General features: G+C 35.8%; 1 protein-coding gene across 2 annotated transcripts in view; it reads right to left on the reverse strand.

Moving 5' to 3' along the window:
- ush2a (Usher syndrome 2A (autosomal recessive, mild)) overlaps positions 1 to 19,168 on the reverse strand; it is a 412,815-nt gene that overhangs the window by 168,071 nt on the left and 225,576 nt on the right. For both annotated transcript variants that reach the window (XM_087290677.1, XM_087290676.1), the window contains exons 41-44: positions 10,400 to 11,028; positions 5,235 to 5,563; positions 3,344 to 3,466; positions 388 to 551 (exon numbers count right to left, since the gene is read on the reverse strand). In XM_087290677.1, the coding sequence (XP_087146803.1) occupies positions 388 to 551; positions 3,344 to 3,466; positions 5,235 to 5,563; positions 10,400 to 11,028 (1,245 nt within the window). The remainder of the gene's footprint in view (positions 1 to 387; positions 552 to 3,343; positions 3,467 to 5,234; positions 5,564 to 10,399; positions 11,029 to 19,168) is intronic.

The raw sequence follows: 19,168 nt of genomic DNA on the forward strand, positions 1-19,168 counted from the left end.
GCCAACTCATCCAGCATATGTTTTATGCAGCGGATGCCCTTCCAGCCACAACCCAACATTGGGAAACACCCATACACTCTTGCATTCACACACATACACTATGGCCAATTTAGCGTATTTAATTCACCTATACAGCATGTCTTTAGGCTGTGGGGGAAATCGGAGAACCTGAAGGAAACCCACGCGAACACGGGGAGAACATGCAAACTCCACACAGAAATGCCAACAGACCTACCTGGGGCTCAAACTAGCAACCTTCTTGGTGTGAAGCAATTGTGCACCCAATCCGCCACCATGACGCCCCAAACTAAGTTCTAAATCTAAAAAACAAGATTCCTTTCTGAAACCTTCGGTTAGGAGCCAGAATAAGAGAACAGAGACTCTTACTGGGAGTGGTCCAGTTGACCAAGATGGCTGTATGATTGAGAGCGTGGGCTGATATGTTGGTGGGTTTGAGCGGTTGACCAGCCAGTGTAACCCCAGTGGCAACTTCCCCTGAAGCGGAGCCAACGTCATTGTGAACCACAATTTTATATTCATACCAGGTGTACCTGCAGCGTAATAAAAAAATACAAAAAACAAACAAGAACATTTTCTGTAGCCACTACCAAAGAAATATTTGTTTAATAATTACATTTAATGTCACATAAATGCATGCTTGTAATCATATTTTACGATTTAACACAGTTATATGATTGATATGTTTAACTGTTGAATACTGTGGAATGATCAATATTGACTTATCAAACAATGCTATTGTGATGTATTATATTATTGTTGTTATAATGATACATTTTCTGGTATAAATAATGTTTTATCATTATAATAAGTGCATGCCATTTATTTAAATTGTTTAAATTGTAAAAGTTATAGTACAATTATTCATGTAAATGATTTTAAATGTTCCGGTCTCCCTTTTTTTTAATGGTGCGTCTACATGCCAACAACAGTAATTCTCATTAGATTAAAAGTAGACTGTTAGGTTGGGGTTAGGGCTAGTGTAAGTTGACATGTACTGTACTTACAACGTTTCTTATAGTCAGTTAAATGTCTGTTGAGGGAGCAGTATCAACAGATATTAAACAGACAGTCTACTAATACTCAAATGGCCATCAAAATAAAGTGTTAATGGATTTTTTAAAATATTAATAATTCAACAATTGTATTGCTTGCTTGCTAATTAATATAATATGGTCACACTTTACAATAAGGTCTCATTAGATAATGTTAGTTAATGTATTTACTAACATGAACAATATCAGTACAACATTAATTAATAATAGTTCAACATTTACAATTTTTTTACATTAATATTATTAAAATCCAAATTTATGCTTTCTATCACTAGTTGATTGACTGTAATGACAAGTTCAGACTGCATGATTTTCAAAGTAGTCGTGTCATGGATGTTTTCACACTGCATGACTATCTGGGGTAGCGTTCTGTCAGTGCTGTGTTTACACTGCAAGTTGGATCAGCGACAGGGGTTTCACACTGCATGATTTTACAACAGGAAGAATCTACGTTTCACAACCAAACACACACGAGAAGTGACATGGAAACAATGCGAGGTCACGTAGTAGACAATATCTTTTGTTATTAACTACATAATGAGAAAGAATCCTTTATTGGGGTAGAAAATGTGCTTATTTTGCTAACCTGAGTTTGAAGAGAACTTTTTCGACCTGGTTGTGATAATGCTCAGATTACGTGTCAAACAGACACGAGTGCTCCTGCCAAATTTACACTAGTTTTTCTTTAATTTCCTGGGTCCAAATAAACTGAAAATGAGCATTTTTTTTTTACTTCACCCCCAACCCCCCACTGGCCCGCAGATACCCACACTAGTGGATGCTGCTCTCTCATTGGCTGTAGGTAATCACTATTTTTATATTTTTATATGTTTTTATTTATATGTTATTTTTAATCAGAACACATTTCATATGGCATGATTTGACTCACGGACAGCTCCAGATATTTAGCATGCCAAATATCTCATGTGTCGACACATCTGCGATTCTCTCAGATGGTGTCTTGGATAGTTCATACTGTGTGATTATTCTTCGTGTGAACGAGCACAGATTTTCCTGTGATTTCAGGCATTTTGTCTGCGATTTTTCAAAACCCGTCACCGAGTCAAAATCGGGGCTAAAATCATGCAGTCTGAACTCGGCATAAATTAACACGAAATAACAATGAACAACTTTTTTAATGTTTTTTATGTTAATGTGTGATAAATGTAGTGTTCATTGTTTGTTCATGTTAGTAAATATATTAACTAACATTAATTAATATAATCTTATTGTGACGTTTTACCTATAATACAATTTGTAACAAAATTAATCATTATTTAACTAATTAACAATTATTACAATATTAAATATGTACACTTGAAGTCAGAATTATTAGCCCCCCTTTAATTTTTTTTTTGCTTTTTTAAATATTTCACAAATGATGTTTAACAGAACAAGGACATTTTCACAGTATGTCTGATAATATTTTTTTCTTCTGGAGAAAATCCTATTTGTTTTATTTCAGCTAGAATAAAAGCAGGTTTTAATAAAAAAAAAAATTATAATAATTTTACGTTCAAAATTATTAGCCCCTTTAAGCTATATATTTTGTAGATGGTCTACAGAACAAACCATCATTATACAATAACTTGTCTAATTACCCTAACCTGCCTAGTTAACCTAATTAACCTAGTTAAGCCTTTGAATGTCACTTTAAGCTGTATAGAAGTGTCTTGAAAAATATAGTAAAATATTATTAACTGTCATCAGGGCAAAGATCAAATAAATCAGTTATTAGAGAAGAGTTATTAAAACTATTATGTTTAGAAACGTACTGAGAAAATCTGCTCCCCGTAAAACAGAAATTGGGGGAAAAAATGAAGAGGGGGCTAATAGTTCTGACTTCAACTGTAATACAGGTGTAAGTGTACACATATTTTATATAATTATAAATAAGGCTCAATATCTACAATTTATAACACCACTGCATTAGACATTGAATATTTAAACATGATACAAAAAGTCAAGCTCAAAGTTAATCTTATGCAAGGAGTAAAAAACATTTGGATGAAATCAGACATGAATCTAAATGACAGAATCTGTAATACAAGGAAAACAACTGGGTGTTTTATGCAGGAGTCTTTCAACAATACACACAAGTAGTGCCAGAGCAAGATTAGCTCCAAAACCATTTAATTCTATGGAATATTTGCTCAAAGTATCTTTGAACGGCATTAAAAAGATGCCATCAGTGCACAAAAAAAAAAAAAAAAAAACAGTTTTGTACACACCAGCAAAGTTTGCATTAAAGCTAATTTCAGTAATCTCACCTGCTAAGGCCTTTATCTTCATGAAACAATTTGGTTCCTGCGTAAACATTGTACCACAGATTGAAATCTTCGGGGGGACGGGAGGCCAGGGGCTGCTGGGTTTTCCGTCTCAACAGCTCGAATCTGAGGGCAGCGGAAAGAGCCAGATAATCAGAGCCCGCTCCAATCCCACAATCCTCCTGGCATTTCACCCGCACCGCCGTTTCACTGCGCTCCTGCTTTTGTCTTTTCTCTCTCGCTCTTTCTTTCTTTCTCTCCCTCAACAGTAATGCTAATTTTGCCTGTAATCAGGAGAGCTCAGCTTAATGTGCGCTTTATAAGCCTAGTTAAACAAACAGAGCAGCAGCGGGGAAAGTAGTCATGAATTTTAATCATCCGCCGTGAACAGACCTTTATTTACCACCTAATCAGCTCAAAAACAGACTAAAATATACAGCGAGCAAGAACAAGAACTTTTTATGTTGTGCTTCTCTGTTCGTAACCTATGGGAGACACTTGCTGTTGTCATGTAACAGCCCGAGTTACGGATTAATCTCAGCAGATTTGAGCAATTCCTTTAAACTCTTTACCATATAAGTTGCACACAAATTAGCTCACCATTGATTTCACTTTGAAGAATGTAAACATTCATGTTAACACACAATTCATGACCATATTGGTATGCTTCAAATATGCTACTGCAAATGCTGCTAATGCTGCGTTCACATCAGAAGCGGACGAAGCGCCAAGCGTGAGTGATTTACATGTCAAGTCAATGCAAAGATGCGAATAGACATCCTGCCGTGCATTTTATGCAAATGAGGTGGCGTGAATGATGCAATTCACACGAATGCATGTATATTTGCAGCTTTGCACTGACTTAACATGTAAATCACTCGCGCTTGATGCTTCATCCACGTCTGGTGTAAACGCAGCATGATAAATTACTATTAAGGTAATAAATAAATAAGTACAGAACGTAAACATATTTCTACACATTTACAACCTCACACGTATACTTCAGTAGTAGTAGTAAGTAATAATGGTAACACTTAAGACTGTCATGACAGTTGTATAATCATGATATGACACATCATGAATATGAATGCACTTATGTGTATGACAACTAGTCATACTCTCAGTAATGTCACTTTAAATGCAAAAATGATCTTGACGTTACAACTTTACATTATAAACATAACATAGCTTGTCATAAACCTTTTATGAACATGATTGCCATGAGGCCATTATATTTGCGTCATCAATTTTATAACAGCATTGATAATATTTTGTTGACCTCAACTACGAAGCAAACTGAATGTAATTAAATATGAATCTATTAATTTTTAATACATTATTGACTATCACAATATTACAGTAATTGACACTTTTAGTTACGACTTTTAAAGACAAATTCAGTTTGTTCCACTGAAATCAAAGATTAGAAAAAAAACAAATCCTGACAACTCATGACAATCATATTTATGACAGATTCATGACATGTTGTCTTGGCTTAGTAACGTTATTATAAAATTATCTTACAAACACCCCCTTTAACTTAAGTGTTATCATAATACTTTTTTATATAGAAAAAAAAATAATAATAAATAAATACAAGTAATAATTTAGCTTATTTATTTTTTGGAATAATTGTTAATATAAAAAGTGATTATTAGTACAATAAACAAACATAATATATATAAAAATTAAATGTTTTATATACAATAAATCAAATAAATATGTCAATAATAATAATAATAATAATAATAATAATAATAATAATAATATAAACTTGCAAAAATTAAACAAATAAAATCAGAAGTAATTATGATTACTATAATTGTTACAATTGTAATGTCTACTTAAATGTGTGTCAAGAACACAGATCAATCATTTTATATTAGTCGTTTACCTTATATTGGGCCCGTTTGGCCTTGATGGGAGCTGCCAAGAAACAGCCAGGAAAGACTCACTGATTGCGACTACCGACAGGGGCGACAGGCCTTGAGGGATTGTGGGTAATGTAGTAACCAGAGTTGGAAGGCTCTCAGTGCAGCCTCCAACGTGACCTCCACCTCCAGAGCAAGCCAGGATGGTGATGCTGTAGCCGGTGTAGGGCATCAGGCCAGAAACAGTGTGGGTGAGCAAAGACATATTGGTGTGCGGAATACGTGGTTCAGGCATTCGGATCTCATAGCGCTCAATTTCTCCATTGGGTATGAGAGGAGCGGCCCATGTAACCTGCAGAGACAACATTTGAACCTGTAAATATCTCTGAAAAATGTAGACATCAGAAACTAACAGTGCTCTTGTGGTCATGCAGTTATAAAGTTAAATGGTTTCACAAGGGTGTGTGAGGTGAAAGAGAAGCACAACAGCACAACACATCATTTCAGGCTTTTAGATGGATGAGTTTGAGGAAGCGGCATGATCATGTGAAGCGCAGGAAGACACCCTGACTTTGACCCAAGACAGAATATTCCTTTCATTACATTTAAAAGAGGCCTTAGCCCCCAGAGATCATAATGAAATCCTAATGGAATTGCAGAGGAAACAGTGCTTGTTGCTTCTGCATGGTTTTTCTGGAGAGAGGGATGCGTCAGTGTTTGACGAACACATTCAGAATATTGTGCATATCTAAAAAGAGGAGAATGGAAATGGCTGACTGAATCAAATGTTTTGTGGTCTTGAAACTTTAATGCAGAGTTAAAAAATGTTTCTTGCTAATAATAAATTTATATACAGTTGAAGTCAGAATTATTAGCCACACCTTTGAATTTTGTCTTTTTAAAATATTTCAACAATTGGCAGAGCAAAATAATTTTCACAGTATGTTTGATAATAATTTTTCTTAAAAAAACGTCAAATTTGTTTTATTTCGGCTAGAATAAAAGCAGTTTTACTTTTTTAAACACCATTCTAGAGTAAAAATTTTTAGTTCCTTCAAGCTAACTTTTTTTTCCGATAGTCTACAGAACAAGCCATCGTTACAATAAATTGCCTTATTACCCTAACCTGCCTAGTTAAAGTAATTAACCTAGTTAAGCCTTTAAATGTCACTTTAAGCTGTATTGAAGTGTTTTGAAAAATATCTGGTAAAATATTATTTACCGTCATCATGGCAAAGACAAAATAAATCAGTTATTAGAGATGAGTTATTAAAACTATTATGTTTAGAAATGTGTTGAAAAAATATTCTCTCCGTTAAACAGAATTTTGGGGGAAATAAACAGGGGGGCTAATAATTCAGGGGGTCTAATAGTTCAGGGGAGCTAATAATTCTGACTTCAACTGTTCTTCATGGAGGAGTGGTCACTGCCATTGAAATCTACACAATTAAACAGAAGCTTGCAACACTTGGCCTGCCTCCGAGCTCTTCTGATTGGTCCACTGCTTTTGCAGCTGACAGTGATGAGCTGTAAAAAGTTTGAGATGTCTGCGTATGAAAATTTCTAAATTCAAGAGATGTTAGATGCAAGTCAAGTGCGTGTTTACAGTGAAAAACGAGAAAAGTATTGTGCTGAAGAGGAGAAATGCATTCTGTGTGAACAGCCCCTTAGAAAGCAGCTGTTTGTATAGATCATTGTATGCTAATGGCTAATATTGTATGCCTATAGCTAATAAATCATGTTTTGCATGGCTATAAGATCTGTAAATATGATCTGTAAAGAGAGATTTGTAACAATTTTTCTTCTTAATTTTGAAGTGGTCTCAAATTGGCAAAAAAATCTGCCAAGACTCCAAATGAAATCATCACTACTTGCTAACACAGAGTTTACTTTAAGCACCACAGAGACCGCTTGCATCACAACAGGAATTCAATATAGCGTATGCTAATATGAACAGTTGTTTTTTATTAAAGAGAGTTCTCATCCAGTTATACACAAATGCAGCAGTTACCAAATTAATGAAATAATAATGCTATTACAATACACTAAACCAGGGGTTAGGGGAAAATGAATAATTCAAGCAAGTTTATGCAAATGCTGCCTTTGTTTGAAGTGGTAAGCATTTCTGTCCATGTTTCTTGGCACTAGCACACAACAAATAACAAAGAGAGACAGAGAGGGGTGTATTTACACACTGCAGGATCTAAGCTGAAAAGCTTGTTTGGTTACATTAACGCCCCTTAAATCCAACTTGTAAACCAGCCAAAAAGACTGCAAGCTACCTAGCTCTCTTGAGTATTTTGTCTGTGGAATTACAGCATGACTATACTGACAGTTTCAGCTTCACTTGAACCACTCAAATCTTCCTTTGCCAAATCTGACATTTATTTTAGCGAATACAAAGAAATGCAATCTTTTAAAATAGCTATAGGACCAAGGGCGCATTCATGAGGATTCCCACTATGACAGACTAAATTGGCTGTTATATTAATAATCAGCCAAGGACTGACCTGGAAAGCATGTGTTTCAGTGTTCTCATACTACGAGGGTGTCATTGGAATAATGATGGATGCCCTGGGTGTGGCTTTAATGGGAAGAAATACTGTAGTTTCTCACTAACAATCACGGCAAAGTCCTCATTTGCACCTCATTGGAGAAAAGGCGGCATAAGGAACTATGGTGTGCTGACAGGAGGGTGGGACAGGATTGAGAAATACAAAAAAATATGCACACACTTTCTGGCCCTGTTTACACCTTGCAATAAGATTAACCCTGAGAGAGTCTCACCCTCCATAGAAAACAACGTGGAAAAAAAAAACAGCCAAAATATTCTGTGACTGCAGTGGTTTAACTTTAATCAAATGAAGCTGCGTGAGCATTTTTGTGTGCTCTAAAAACTGTAAATGCGACAATGTTTTTGGTTCCTTTTCTAGACTGTGAACGTCTCAGAACTGTTGTTGTCTATGCAGGATAAGAGAGCACTCAGATTCATCTAAATATCTTAACTTATGATCTGAAGTTGAATGAAGGGGGGCTTGGAATGAAATTAGGATGAGTAATTAATAACAGAAAGCACAGTGTTGAGTGAACTAACCTTTTAAAAGCCTTGTGAATTGCTTTGAAATGTGCATTTTCATTCGAGAGAGAGTTTGATTGGTCAAGATTTGATGAGAAACTGATGTATGAACTGTTGATCCAGAAGTGACAAACTACAAGCTTTACATGTTTATATCAGCTTTATATCTCATAAGCGCAATTATTGTCACTGTTTTGGTGCTCACTAGCTTGTAAATATCCGAAAAATCGAACAATACTAATACTGATATCTAAAAAACTTTATTTTAATTTAATAACACCTTCAAGATAAAACTAAAAAAATATTCTGTCACTGCAGTGGTTCAACTGTAATTATACGAACCTCCAAGAATACTTTTGTGTGCTGAAAAAAGTGTAAATGCGACAATGTTTTTAGTTCTTTTTTTGGACATTGAACGTCTCATAACTGCTGTTGTCTATGTAGGATAGGAGAGCACTCGCGATTTCATCTAAAATATCTTAATTTACATATGTTTGAAGATGAATGAAGGTCTCTGGGTTTGAACGAAATTAAGAGTATTTAATAACAGAAACTTCAGTGTTGAGTGACAAACCTTTTAAAGGTCCAATGAAGTGCTTTGAAATGTGCATTTTTATTCGATGTTTGATGTAATATCAACTAAACCATGAAGAGAGGGTGGGACATAGTGTAACAATCAATAGCATTTTGCTTTATCACCGCTTTGCCAGTGCAAGTTGTTGAGCTCAGGCACATTCAAAGAGACTTGAAGGGGGGTGGGCATGACATACTAGAGAGCATTTAATTGGTCAAAATTTGATAAGGAACTGAAGTATGATCTGACGTTTATAAAACGTTATTTCATTTAAGCAGAAGTGACAAACTACAAGCTTTACATGTTTATATTAGCTTTATATCTCACAAATGCAACCTGTGGCACTGTTTTGGAGCTCACTAGCTTGAAAATATTTGATAAAATACAATACTGGAACCCTAAAGGGAAAACAAAAAAAAAAGTTAAAAAAATTTTAAAATATTTTGTCACTGCAGTGGTTTAACTGTACACATATGAGCTCCAAGAACATTTTTGTGTGCTCTAAAAACTGTAAATGCGACAATGTTTTTGGTTTCTTTTCTGGACTTTGAACATCTCTGAACTGTTATTGTCTACATAGGACAGGAAAGCACTCGAGATTTCATCTAAAATATCTTTTCTAAAATATCTATATTTATATTCCGAAGATGAATGAAAGGGGTTTTGAACAAAGTTAGGGTGGGTTATTAATAGAAAATTCAGTGTTGAGTGAACTAACCTTTTAAAGGTCCTATGAAGTGCTTTGAGATGTGCATTTTTATTCGATGTTTGACGGAATCTGAAACAAAGTGAGGACATAGGGACAAAGTGTAGCTCCTCCCCTTTAAAAAAAACTAGTGTGTTTTAAAACTAAAAGAGTGTTTTGTGTAATCGCTTTGCCAGTGCGAGTGGGTAAGCTCAATCGCTTCAAATATCATTTATGAAAAGCCATTTCTCTCTTTTGATGATCTTAAGAAAATGATTCATGCTTGACTATTGCAGCTCTTTGTATGTGGGTATCAGTCAAAAAGCCCTGAATAGACTGCAATTAGTAAAAATGCGGCTGCGAGACTTCTGACAGGGACTCGCAAGCATCAACACATGTCCCAGGTTCTTTCCTCTGTGGGCTGGGCTGGCTGCCTGTTAGGTCACGAATTGATTTTAAATTATTAATTTTTGTTTATAAATCCTTAAATGGTCTGGCACCATCTTATTAATTAGATTTCCTACGTGTATACAGTCCTGGTAGGTCACTAAGGTCTTCTGATCAGTTTACTCTTTCTGTACCAAGGTCCCTGTGTAAGTAAGGTGGGGTTCAGGCTTTTGCTGTTATTGTCCCAAAATATAAGAACAAGCTTCCATCCTACATTAGACACGCTTTAACTTTATCTGTTCTTAAAAACCTTCTGAAACTGCATCTTTGTTTTTAATGTTGATGGGTTTGTGTAATGTTTTATTTGTTATGTATGTGCTGTAGGACTAAGTATTGACAATTACTGATTGTGTAACTAACTAACTAACTAACTAACTAACTAACTAACTAACTAAACATTCCATACCTGCACTGACTCAGGTCCTAAAACCGCCCCATCAGGTGGCTGCATGCCTGCAGGTCTTGAAGGCCTGGTGGTCACTTTCTCCCACACACTGCTATTGGATCCCCCTAGCCTGGTGTGTGCCACAATACGGTACTCATATGAGCTCCAGGGGCTGAGTGTGGCGGAGCTGTCCAGGTAAGTAAGAGTTTGATTGGGTTGTATAGTGGCCACAGTAGAGATCTCCTGGGTGCCGCTGACTCTCCTCTCCACGGTATAGCCATCCAGCTCCCCGTTGACAAGACGTGGTGCGGCCCAGGACAACAGCACTGATGTGGGGGTGTCAGAGTAAAGCTGTGGGGCCGGAACATCCTCTGGGGGCGCTGGAGGGGTGTTTATGGTGTGGGACTCGGCTGAAAGTGTGCAGCCGGCGGCGGTGCAGGCCTCTACCTGAATTGTGTACTGCTGAAAGGGTGTTAGATGAGAAAGCATGTGGCTGGTACTGTTTTCTGGTACACTGGTAGTTAGCTGCCGATTTTGGTAGATGTTGTAATGGGTGATGATGCCATTGGGCTGAGATGGAGGAGACCAGGAAATAAAAGCACTTCTGGATTGGATGTCAGAGAGGACTGGTGGGTCAACTGCTCCAGGCCCTGAAAGAAAAAAAAAGCAAATGTTTATGTTATTGCAATAACAATCACTTTAATCAATAAGTCCGACATCAATAAGTCAGAGTGAACTAAAAGTTGCTGAGACTTTTATTTTAGTATGTTAATGTATTTTTATGTAGTAACAAAAAATGGAATATTGAGTAGGGGGCAGGGCTTTCTTTTTGATGTCAACAGAGAAATTCCAAAAATGAAAGCAAATGGTCAGACATTTTCAGTTGACTTGAACTCACACAGATTAATTGTTTACTTTAAGAATAACAACGCATTTTAGCAAAATAAACTGTCATTTTTTTACACAGATTGTAAGTAAGCAGTAATAAAATAAATTAATAAATAAATGCTTTTTGAATGCCTTTTATAAGTAAAAGTGTTCATATATTTTTACTGAAATCAAATTAATTGATTGATTGATTCATTTTCCTATAGCTTAGTCTTTTATTTATCAGGGGCCTCCACAGCTGAATGAACTGATAACATTTCCAGCATATGTTTTATGCAGTGGATGTTTTTCCAGCTGCAACCTAGTACTGAAAAACACCCATAAATACACACACACACACACACACACACACACACACACACACACACACACACACACACACACACACACACACACACACACTACGGCCAATATAGTTTATTCAATTCACCTACGGAAACCTATGCAAACACAGGGAGAACATGCAAACTCCACACAGAAATGCCAACTGGCCCAGCTAGGAGTTAAACCAGCAACCTTCTTGCTGTGTGGCAACAGTGCTAACCACTGAGCCACCGTGCAATTTATTATCATGAATTATGATATAATATATTATATTTGCAATTATATTTACTTTATTTAGAAATTGTACTATTATTCTTAAACTTATTAAAAATAACAATACCAGCAAAACCCACATAACAATAGCTTAATGGATAAATCCATAAAAAAATGCATGTTCATTCATTCATTTTCTTGTCAGCTTAGTCCCTTTATTAATCCGGGGTCGCCACAACAGAATGAACCACCAACTTATCCAGCACATTTTTACGCAGCAAATGCCCTTCCAACCGCAACCCATCTCTGGGAAACATCCACACCCATTCGCACACACACTCGTACATTACGGACAATTTATCCTTCCCAATTCACCTGTACCGCATGTCTTTGGACTGTGGGGGAAACCGGAGCACTTGGAGGAAACCCACGCGAACGCAGGGAGAACATGCAAACTCCACATAGAAACGCCAACTGAGCCAAGGATCAAACCAAAGACCCAGCAACTTTCTTGCTGTGAAGCGACAGCACTACCCACTGTGTCGCCAAAATTCACATTTAAATGTTAACATAAGTATTAACATTGTTGACTATTATTAATTGAAAATACATTTGTTAATTTGCAAATTATAGATAGTCATCATCATCATTATCATAAACAGCAACCGATGAACAATAACAACAATAATTTTGATAAATAATAATCCAATAGGTCTAAAGTGTTTAAAAAATGTCATTTCATGTTAAATTTTATGTGCCTTTTTAACAATAAAATAGTTTGAAACATGCAAATTAATATATGCATTTGTTTATATGGCAAAACATGTCACTGCGAAGGTTCATACAGGTTCCAAAGGCAGATACCAATAAGATCAGGGTATGGTTAATATGTGTGTGGGTTTTACGATGTGGTCACATGTTGATTGATCTCTCTATCTCTCTCAAGTAACTTTATTTTACATTTCAGCTGGGTACAATTAATATCATATGTTTTTATTATTTTATTTTTTATCTTTTTATAGAGTTATTTGTAACTAATTTAGTTGTAATATAGCAAATTATTGTCTTAATGATTATTCAATTTTCAAGTATTTGGGAATTACTTTTGATTCAACATCAACACTTAATAGCTTCATATTGCAATCCAATCCAATCACATAATAGCAATGCTCTTCCACATTTTAAGCTGCAACTGCTGCCCTTATTTCTGTTTGTGGTATAAGATTGCAGAAACATGGTTTGACTAGAAATGTACAGTTTTTCATCATAACTTTATAGTTGTTCGACAAAACTAAAGTTTGAACCGCTGTAGTTAAAAACTCATTCTTAGATGTTTGAAATAAAAATATAAATATAATAATGAAAAAAATCCAATCTGTCTACAAAAAAACAATCAATCAAACAAACAAACAAACAAACAAACAAACAAACAAACAAACAAACAAACAAACAAACAAACAAACAAACCTATTTGTCTGTCTGTCTGTCTCTATCTCTCTCTCTATCTATCTATCTATCTATCTATCTATCTATCTATCTATCTATCTATCTATCCATCAGTCCGTCCATCCGTCCGTCCCTCCCTCCCTCCCTCCATCCATCCATCCATCCATCTATCTATCAGTTAATTATGTCTTTAGATGATTTGCTGTAGAGGACTGATGCGTCTGGCTGATCTGGATGATCTACAGAGATGCAGCTCCTCTCTGACGGCGCAGCATTCAGACTGACAGCACAAGGACACCCTCTGATTGGAGCAGCCTGATTCTCTGGATTAAAATGTAGAGCAGGCGCTGTGCAAATCAGCTCATTTGCCAAAGAGGACAGAGTCAGTGGCTGCCTATGGCAAGCAAATATGAAATTATATTTATGGATTTATTCGTTGAGGTTATGTGGCTAAAGGAGATCAGCTGTGTGTGAGGCGAGACTCTGAAGGGTCTGTAGTGAATTGGAGGAAATCACTTAAGTTTCCTGCCCGGTCATTTTCTCTGAGTGCTTGCAACAACAGCCGTCATGACAACACTAACATCAAGAAATCCTTCATGGATCTTCAGGCTTGGACAGCTACAGTAATTTTAATAATTACACACATACAGGCACACAAGCACACACACACACACACACACACACACACACACACACACACACACACACACACACACTTACACATGCACTCACACTTACACATGCACTCACACACACACACACACACACTTACACATGCACTCACACACACACACACACACACACACACACACACACACACACACACACACACACACACACACACACACACACACACACACACACACACACACACACACACACACACACACACACACACACACACACACACACACACACACACACACACACACACACAAAAGAAAGTCAGACAGACAGAAAGAAATAATGAAACGATGGAAAGAATGAAATAATTAAAAATGAACGAACGAACGAATCAAGTCAGACAGAAAGGAAACCATCCTTTCTGCAGCCCGGAGTTTGATGACGTACTGGACCAAGTCCATTACATAGTGGATGATTGTCTACACCTCCCACAACCCCAAACTCAACTGTCACAGCACTATGGGGGTTACCTTAAGGTTGATTTATACTTTTACGTCAAGTGATCGGCGTGACTCACGGCGCTGCCTTGTGTGTAGTCATGCATTTATACTTCTGCGTGCTGTTTGTGTTGCTCTGCAATAACACTTCCGAAACACTAGCTGACGGTAGGGTTTTATGTTCTTCTGTGTCGAGTTTCTTCATCTGTGTTTTGTTTTTTCTGAATGCTACCTCAATGTACAAGTAGCTAAAACTCACTCCTTCAGAGGCTGGAACCGGGAGACTAGCAACAACTTAAATCATAAGTTAGTTGTTTTTTGAGAGGTGTGCATCAGCGTCCGTGTTCAAAGAACAAATACACAAATTAAACCCACAACAAAGAAAGCAAAGTAAAACTAAAACTTTTTAATCCAACTTTTCTTAAAACCAACTTACTTTTTTATATAGAACAAAAATATAGATTCAAGAAATCATTTGTAAATAATGTTATGACATAGACAAAATGTTTAAATAAAAGTTTAATAATAATTTTATCATTGTTATTTATTCATTTTCTTTTTGGCTTAGTCTCTTTTTTAATCAGGGGTCACCACAGCGGAATGAACCGCCAACTTATCCAGCATATGTTTTATGCAGCGTATGCCCTTCCAGCTGCCACCCATCACTGGGAAACACCCAGACACTCACATAAATTCACACACACTACAGACAATTTAGCTTACTCAATTCACCTTTAGCGCATGTCTTTAGACTGTGGGGGAAACCGGAGCACCTGGAGAAAACCCATGCGAACACGGGGAGAACATGCAAACTCCACACAGAAATGCCAACTAACCCAGCCGGAGCTCGAACCAGCAACCTTCTTGCTGTGAGGGGATCGTACAACCCACTGTGCCACCACTGGCATTTCCTTCAGCAGGTGCAAATGGAGAAAATACTACTTTGATGATTTGTCTTTATTTGCAATGCGGACCACTGCTATTGGCTTTCAGAATAATGCTGATCCAAAATGTCACATTGGTTTATTGCACTTTTTGTACTCTTTCCTTGAGGCTCGGTATACGGATGCAGATTTACATTACAATAATTTCTTATACCATTTCTCTGACAGAACTGTTAAGAAATTCCCCCAAAAATGAAAGAATAAGTTAAAGAACTGGAACACTGGGTAAAATGAGCAGTTAGAGGAGGAATATATGAGATGCGGTAATTGAAGTGAAGTTGTTTTGTTGCGTTTTAAGCGTCTCCTGTCTGCTCTGGAGCCCGGGCCGTCTGATTGATATTTGGGCCCTATGAAAGCTCATTTGAAGGTAATGTTTTCCTCCTCCATTTACATCCCACGGTAGCAGGGTAATGGTGTAGCGGCAAGGGCGTGTGGATCAAGGTGACTGGCTCTCTCTCTGCCGTGCTGGGCTGCTGATGTCTCCCCACAGATGGCCCACTTTCCACCTCCCATCACCATCACCTCCCAACTGACTCACTATGTATAGAGGAGACAGAACCGGCTACATGTACATTTCTCTCCCCAAAGCTCAGCGGCCACCGCAACAAGCATCAAGTTAATGACTTATAAAAACTAATCAGGGAAAATAAAGAGACATGGCGGAGCAGAAGCAAATTTGCTACAGTACTTCTATGTGTTACTTAAACACAAAAACTTTATAGTTATTCACTAATCAGGCACACTATAATTAAATATCGGTTATTAAAAATTTGAATGATTCTGCTCGTGATTTTTGGGTGTTTTTAATAAGAGAGCGAATTGTATTTTGGGAACTTGATCTCTGTTCTGAAAACCTTTGATGTAAAAAATATTTATAACTTTGTGAGTGATATTTGTTGACATTTTTAGAAATTTGAAAAAATGTATGCAACTTTTGAGTTATGGGTTATGTAAATTATGATAAACCATAATTAAAATGCAAAAATTATACGATAAAAAAATTGACCAGAGGCTAAACACTAAACAATACAGAAATCTCAATTTGACTCATTATCGATGCATTTTTTTAATACTTTGTTTATTATTATTATTATTAGTATTATTAATTTTACACTTTTTTTTTGGCAAAGGTGCATTAAATCGACCAAATAGAAAACATTTGGTAACACTTTAGAAAAATAATCTATTAGTTATTGCATTTACTAACATAAACTAAGTATGAACAATTTTGTAAAGTATTCATTAATTATAGTTCAACATTAACTCATGCATTATTAAAACCAGGCGTTTTGTTTGTTACATTAATTAATACAAAGTGAGTTAACATGAAATAACACTTTTCCCCTTAAATAATGTTAACTAACATTAACAAAGATTAATAATTACCATAATAAATGTATAACTAATTGTTTGTTTATGTTAATAAATACATTAACTGACATTAACTAATGGACCATTATTTTAAAGTGTTAGCAAATTGTTATCTATAAACATGAATCTAAAATAAAGCTGCATTAAGCTCAGAAATCATGAAGATAAATAATATTTGAAAAATTACAGTTGAAATCAGAATTATTAGCCCCCCTTTGATTGCTTGTTTTATATATATTTCCCAAATGATGTTTAACAGAGTAAAGAAATTTTCACAGTATGTTTGATATATATATTTTTTTCTGGAGAAAGGCTTACTTGTTTTTTTTTTTTTGTTTTTTTTGGGCTAGAATAAACATAGTTTTTGATTTTTTAAAAACCATTTTAAGACCCAAATTATTAGCCTCTAAGTTATATATTTTTTGATAGTCTACAGAACAAACCATCGTTATACAATAAATTGCCTAATTTCCCTAACCTGCCTAGTTAACCTAATTAACCTAGTTAAGCCTTTAAATGTCACTTTAAGCTGTATAGAAGTGTCTTAAAAATATCTAGTCAAATATTATGTACTGTCATCATGGCAAAGATAAAATAAATCAGTTATTAGAAATGAGTTATTAAAACTATTATGTTTAGAAATGTGCTGAAAAAAATCTTCTCTCTGTTAAACAAAATTTGGGGAAATAAATAAATAGGGGGGCTAATAATTCTGACTTCAACTGTATGTTAAAATAAATGTTAAGATCTTTAACAATTTATTTTTGATTTAATTTATGATTGCATAAAATAAATAAAAGTAAAATTAATCAAAAACATAAATCCCCAAACTTTTTCTAAGATATATGCTTTCTGTTGATTTTGGAAGCAGATATCTATCAAATGGTGGATGCAATGGGACTTTTTATAGAATGGGAATTATGGGACCTTGATGTCTGCTTCGACAATCTTTAATTCAAAAAAGGTCAAATTGAGAGTGATGTTTGCTGACATTTTAAGAAATTTGACAACATATATGTACTGTTTGAATTATGAGTTATGTTATTGATGAACCATAATTAAAATAAAACATTACAAATTAATCTGAGGCTAAACACACTAAAACACTACAGAACTCTCCATTTGACTCATTATAGATTTATTATGCTTTATTAATTATAATTCAATCAAGTAATTAATTGTGATACAAAAACTGTAATTTGCACCATTTTTAAAATATTTTGTGAATTTGTAAGTTTATTTTTTCAGTTGAATTATGTTTTTTTTTTATTTGGCAATGATGATTAAACTGATCAAAAGGAAAATCAATCTAAACAATATGCTAATAATAATAATAATAATAATAAATAAAAATAATATCAATGTAAAAATCAGAAGTCTAAAAAATGTATGTTTTCTGTTGATTATGGAAGCAGATATCTATTAAAGGGAGAAAGCAATTATTACAACTGTTCACAAATCCAAATATGCATACTTCAAATGCTAAAACACTGAATACAATACATGCAAATAAACTATCGCACCAGCAGTGCAATTCATTCAAGCATGTTCAATTTGTAATGCAAGTAAACGCACTGCACTATCAAAACAAGCTGACCTTTTTAACAAATCAACTTTATCATAATAACTCAGATTAGGAAATGACGTCAGGAAATAAAGAGCTTTAATCCATATTAGTCATCTAGCTCAAGCTTCATCCATTTTCACTTGCCACAGCATCCGCCGCTGCTTATGATTCCGGCCCAGATTTCTCCATTCATCTACTAGCTGTTATTTTTGGGGGTAATTTTTTACTGTGTCTGCGAAGGGGGCCCTGCCGATTCCGCTCGCTCTCCTTCCTGATAAATAAACAATGCACAGATCTGACCTTTGGGTTAACAGGTTTTTATGCTTGCTCCACTCAGCACTCTAACTGATTCAATTACCACAAAGGTTCAGGAGCGTCCATGAATACTGAAAAAGCTCGCGCCCAAACGCCCGCATAGGTGCTCGGCGGCAAATCCAATGTGGCTCTCAGGAGAAATTCCTTAATTGTAAATAATTTTACCACATGAGACAATCAAGTCACCTTGAACGCCAACCACCCCTCCTTACTTCACCGCCGGCCAGCTTTCCTTCCTTCCTTCCTTCTCCGCTCTTTCGGTCTGCAGAGGCAAAGTGTTATTTAAGCTTTACTGGTCTGCGTTAAATTCCGCAATTTGAAGGGCTGTTAAGTTTTTCAATTGAAATTTCATTTAAGATGCAGGTGCTTTTGATTTTATTGATGCTTTACTGCTCTCAGGGTACAAGCAAGAACACAGTGCAATAACAGCAGTCGGCCTCAATCAGGCATCGGCAACAGCTGTAATCTCAGGACATTTGGGATACTTAGAGAGGCCTTTCCTGGGCCACTATAAATCGCTACAGCAGAAGGGAAAACAAGAGCGCGGGCCGCCAAGCCTTAAATCACATTTATAAGGATTTGGTTAGCATAATAATAACAC

Source organism: Danio rerio, chromosome 17 (genome assembly GCF_052040795.2).
Source record: "Danio rerio strain M-AB ecotype USA chromosome 17, GRCz13ab, whole genome shotgun sequence".
Lineage (NCBI taxonomy): Eukaryota > Metazoa > Chordata > Actinopteri > Cypriniformes > Danionidae > Danio > Danio rerio.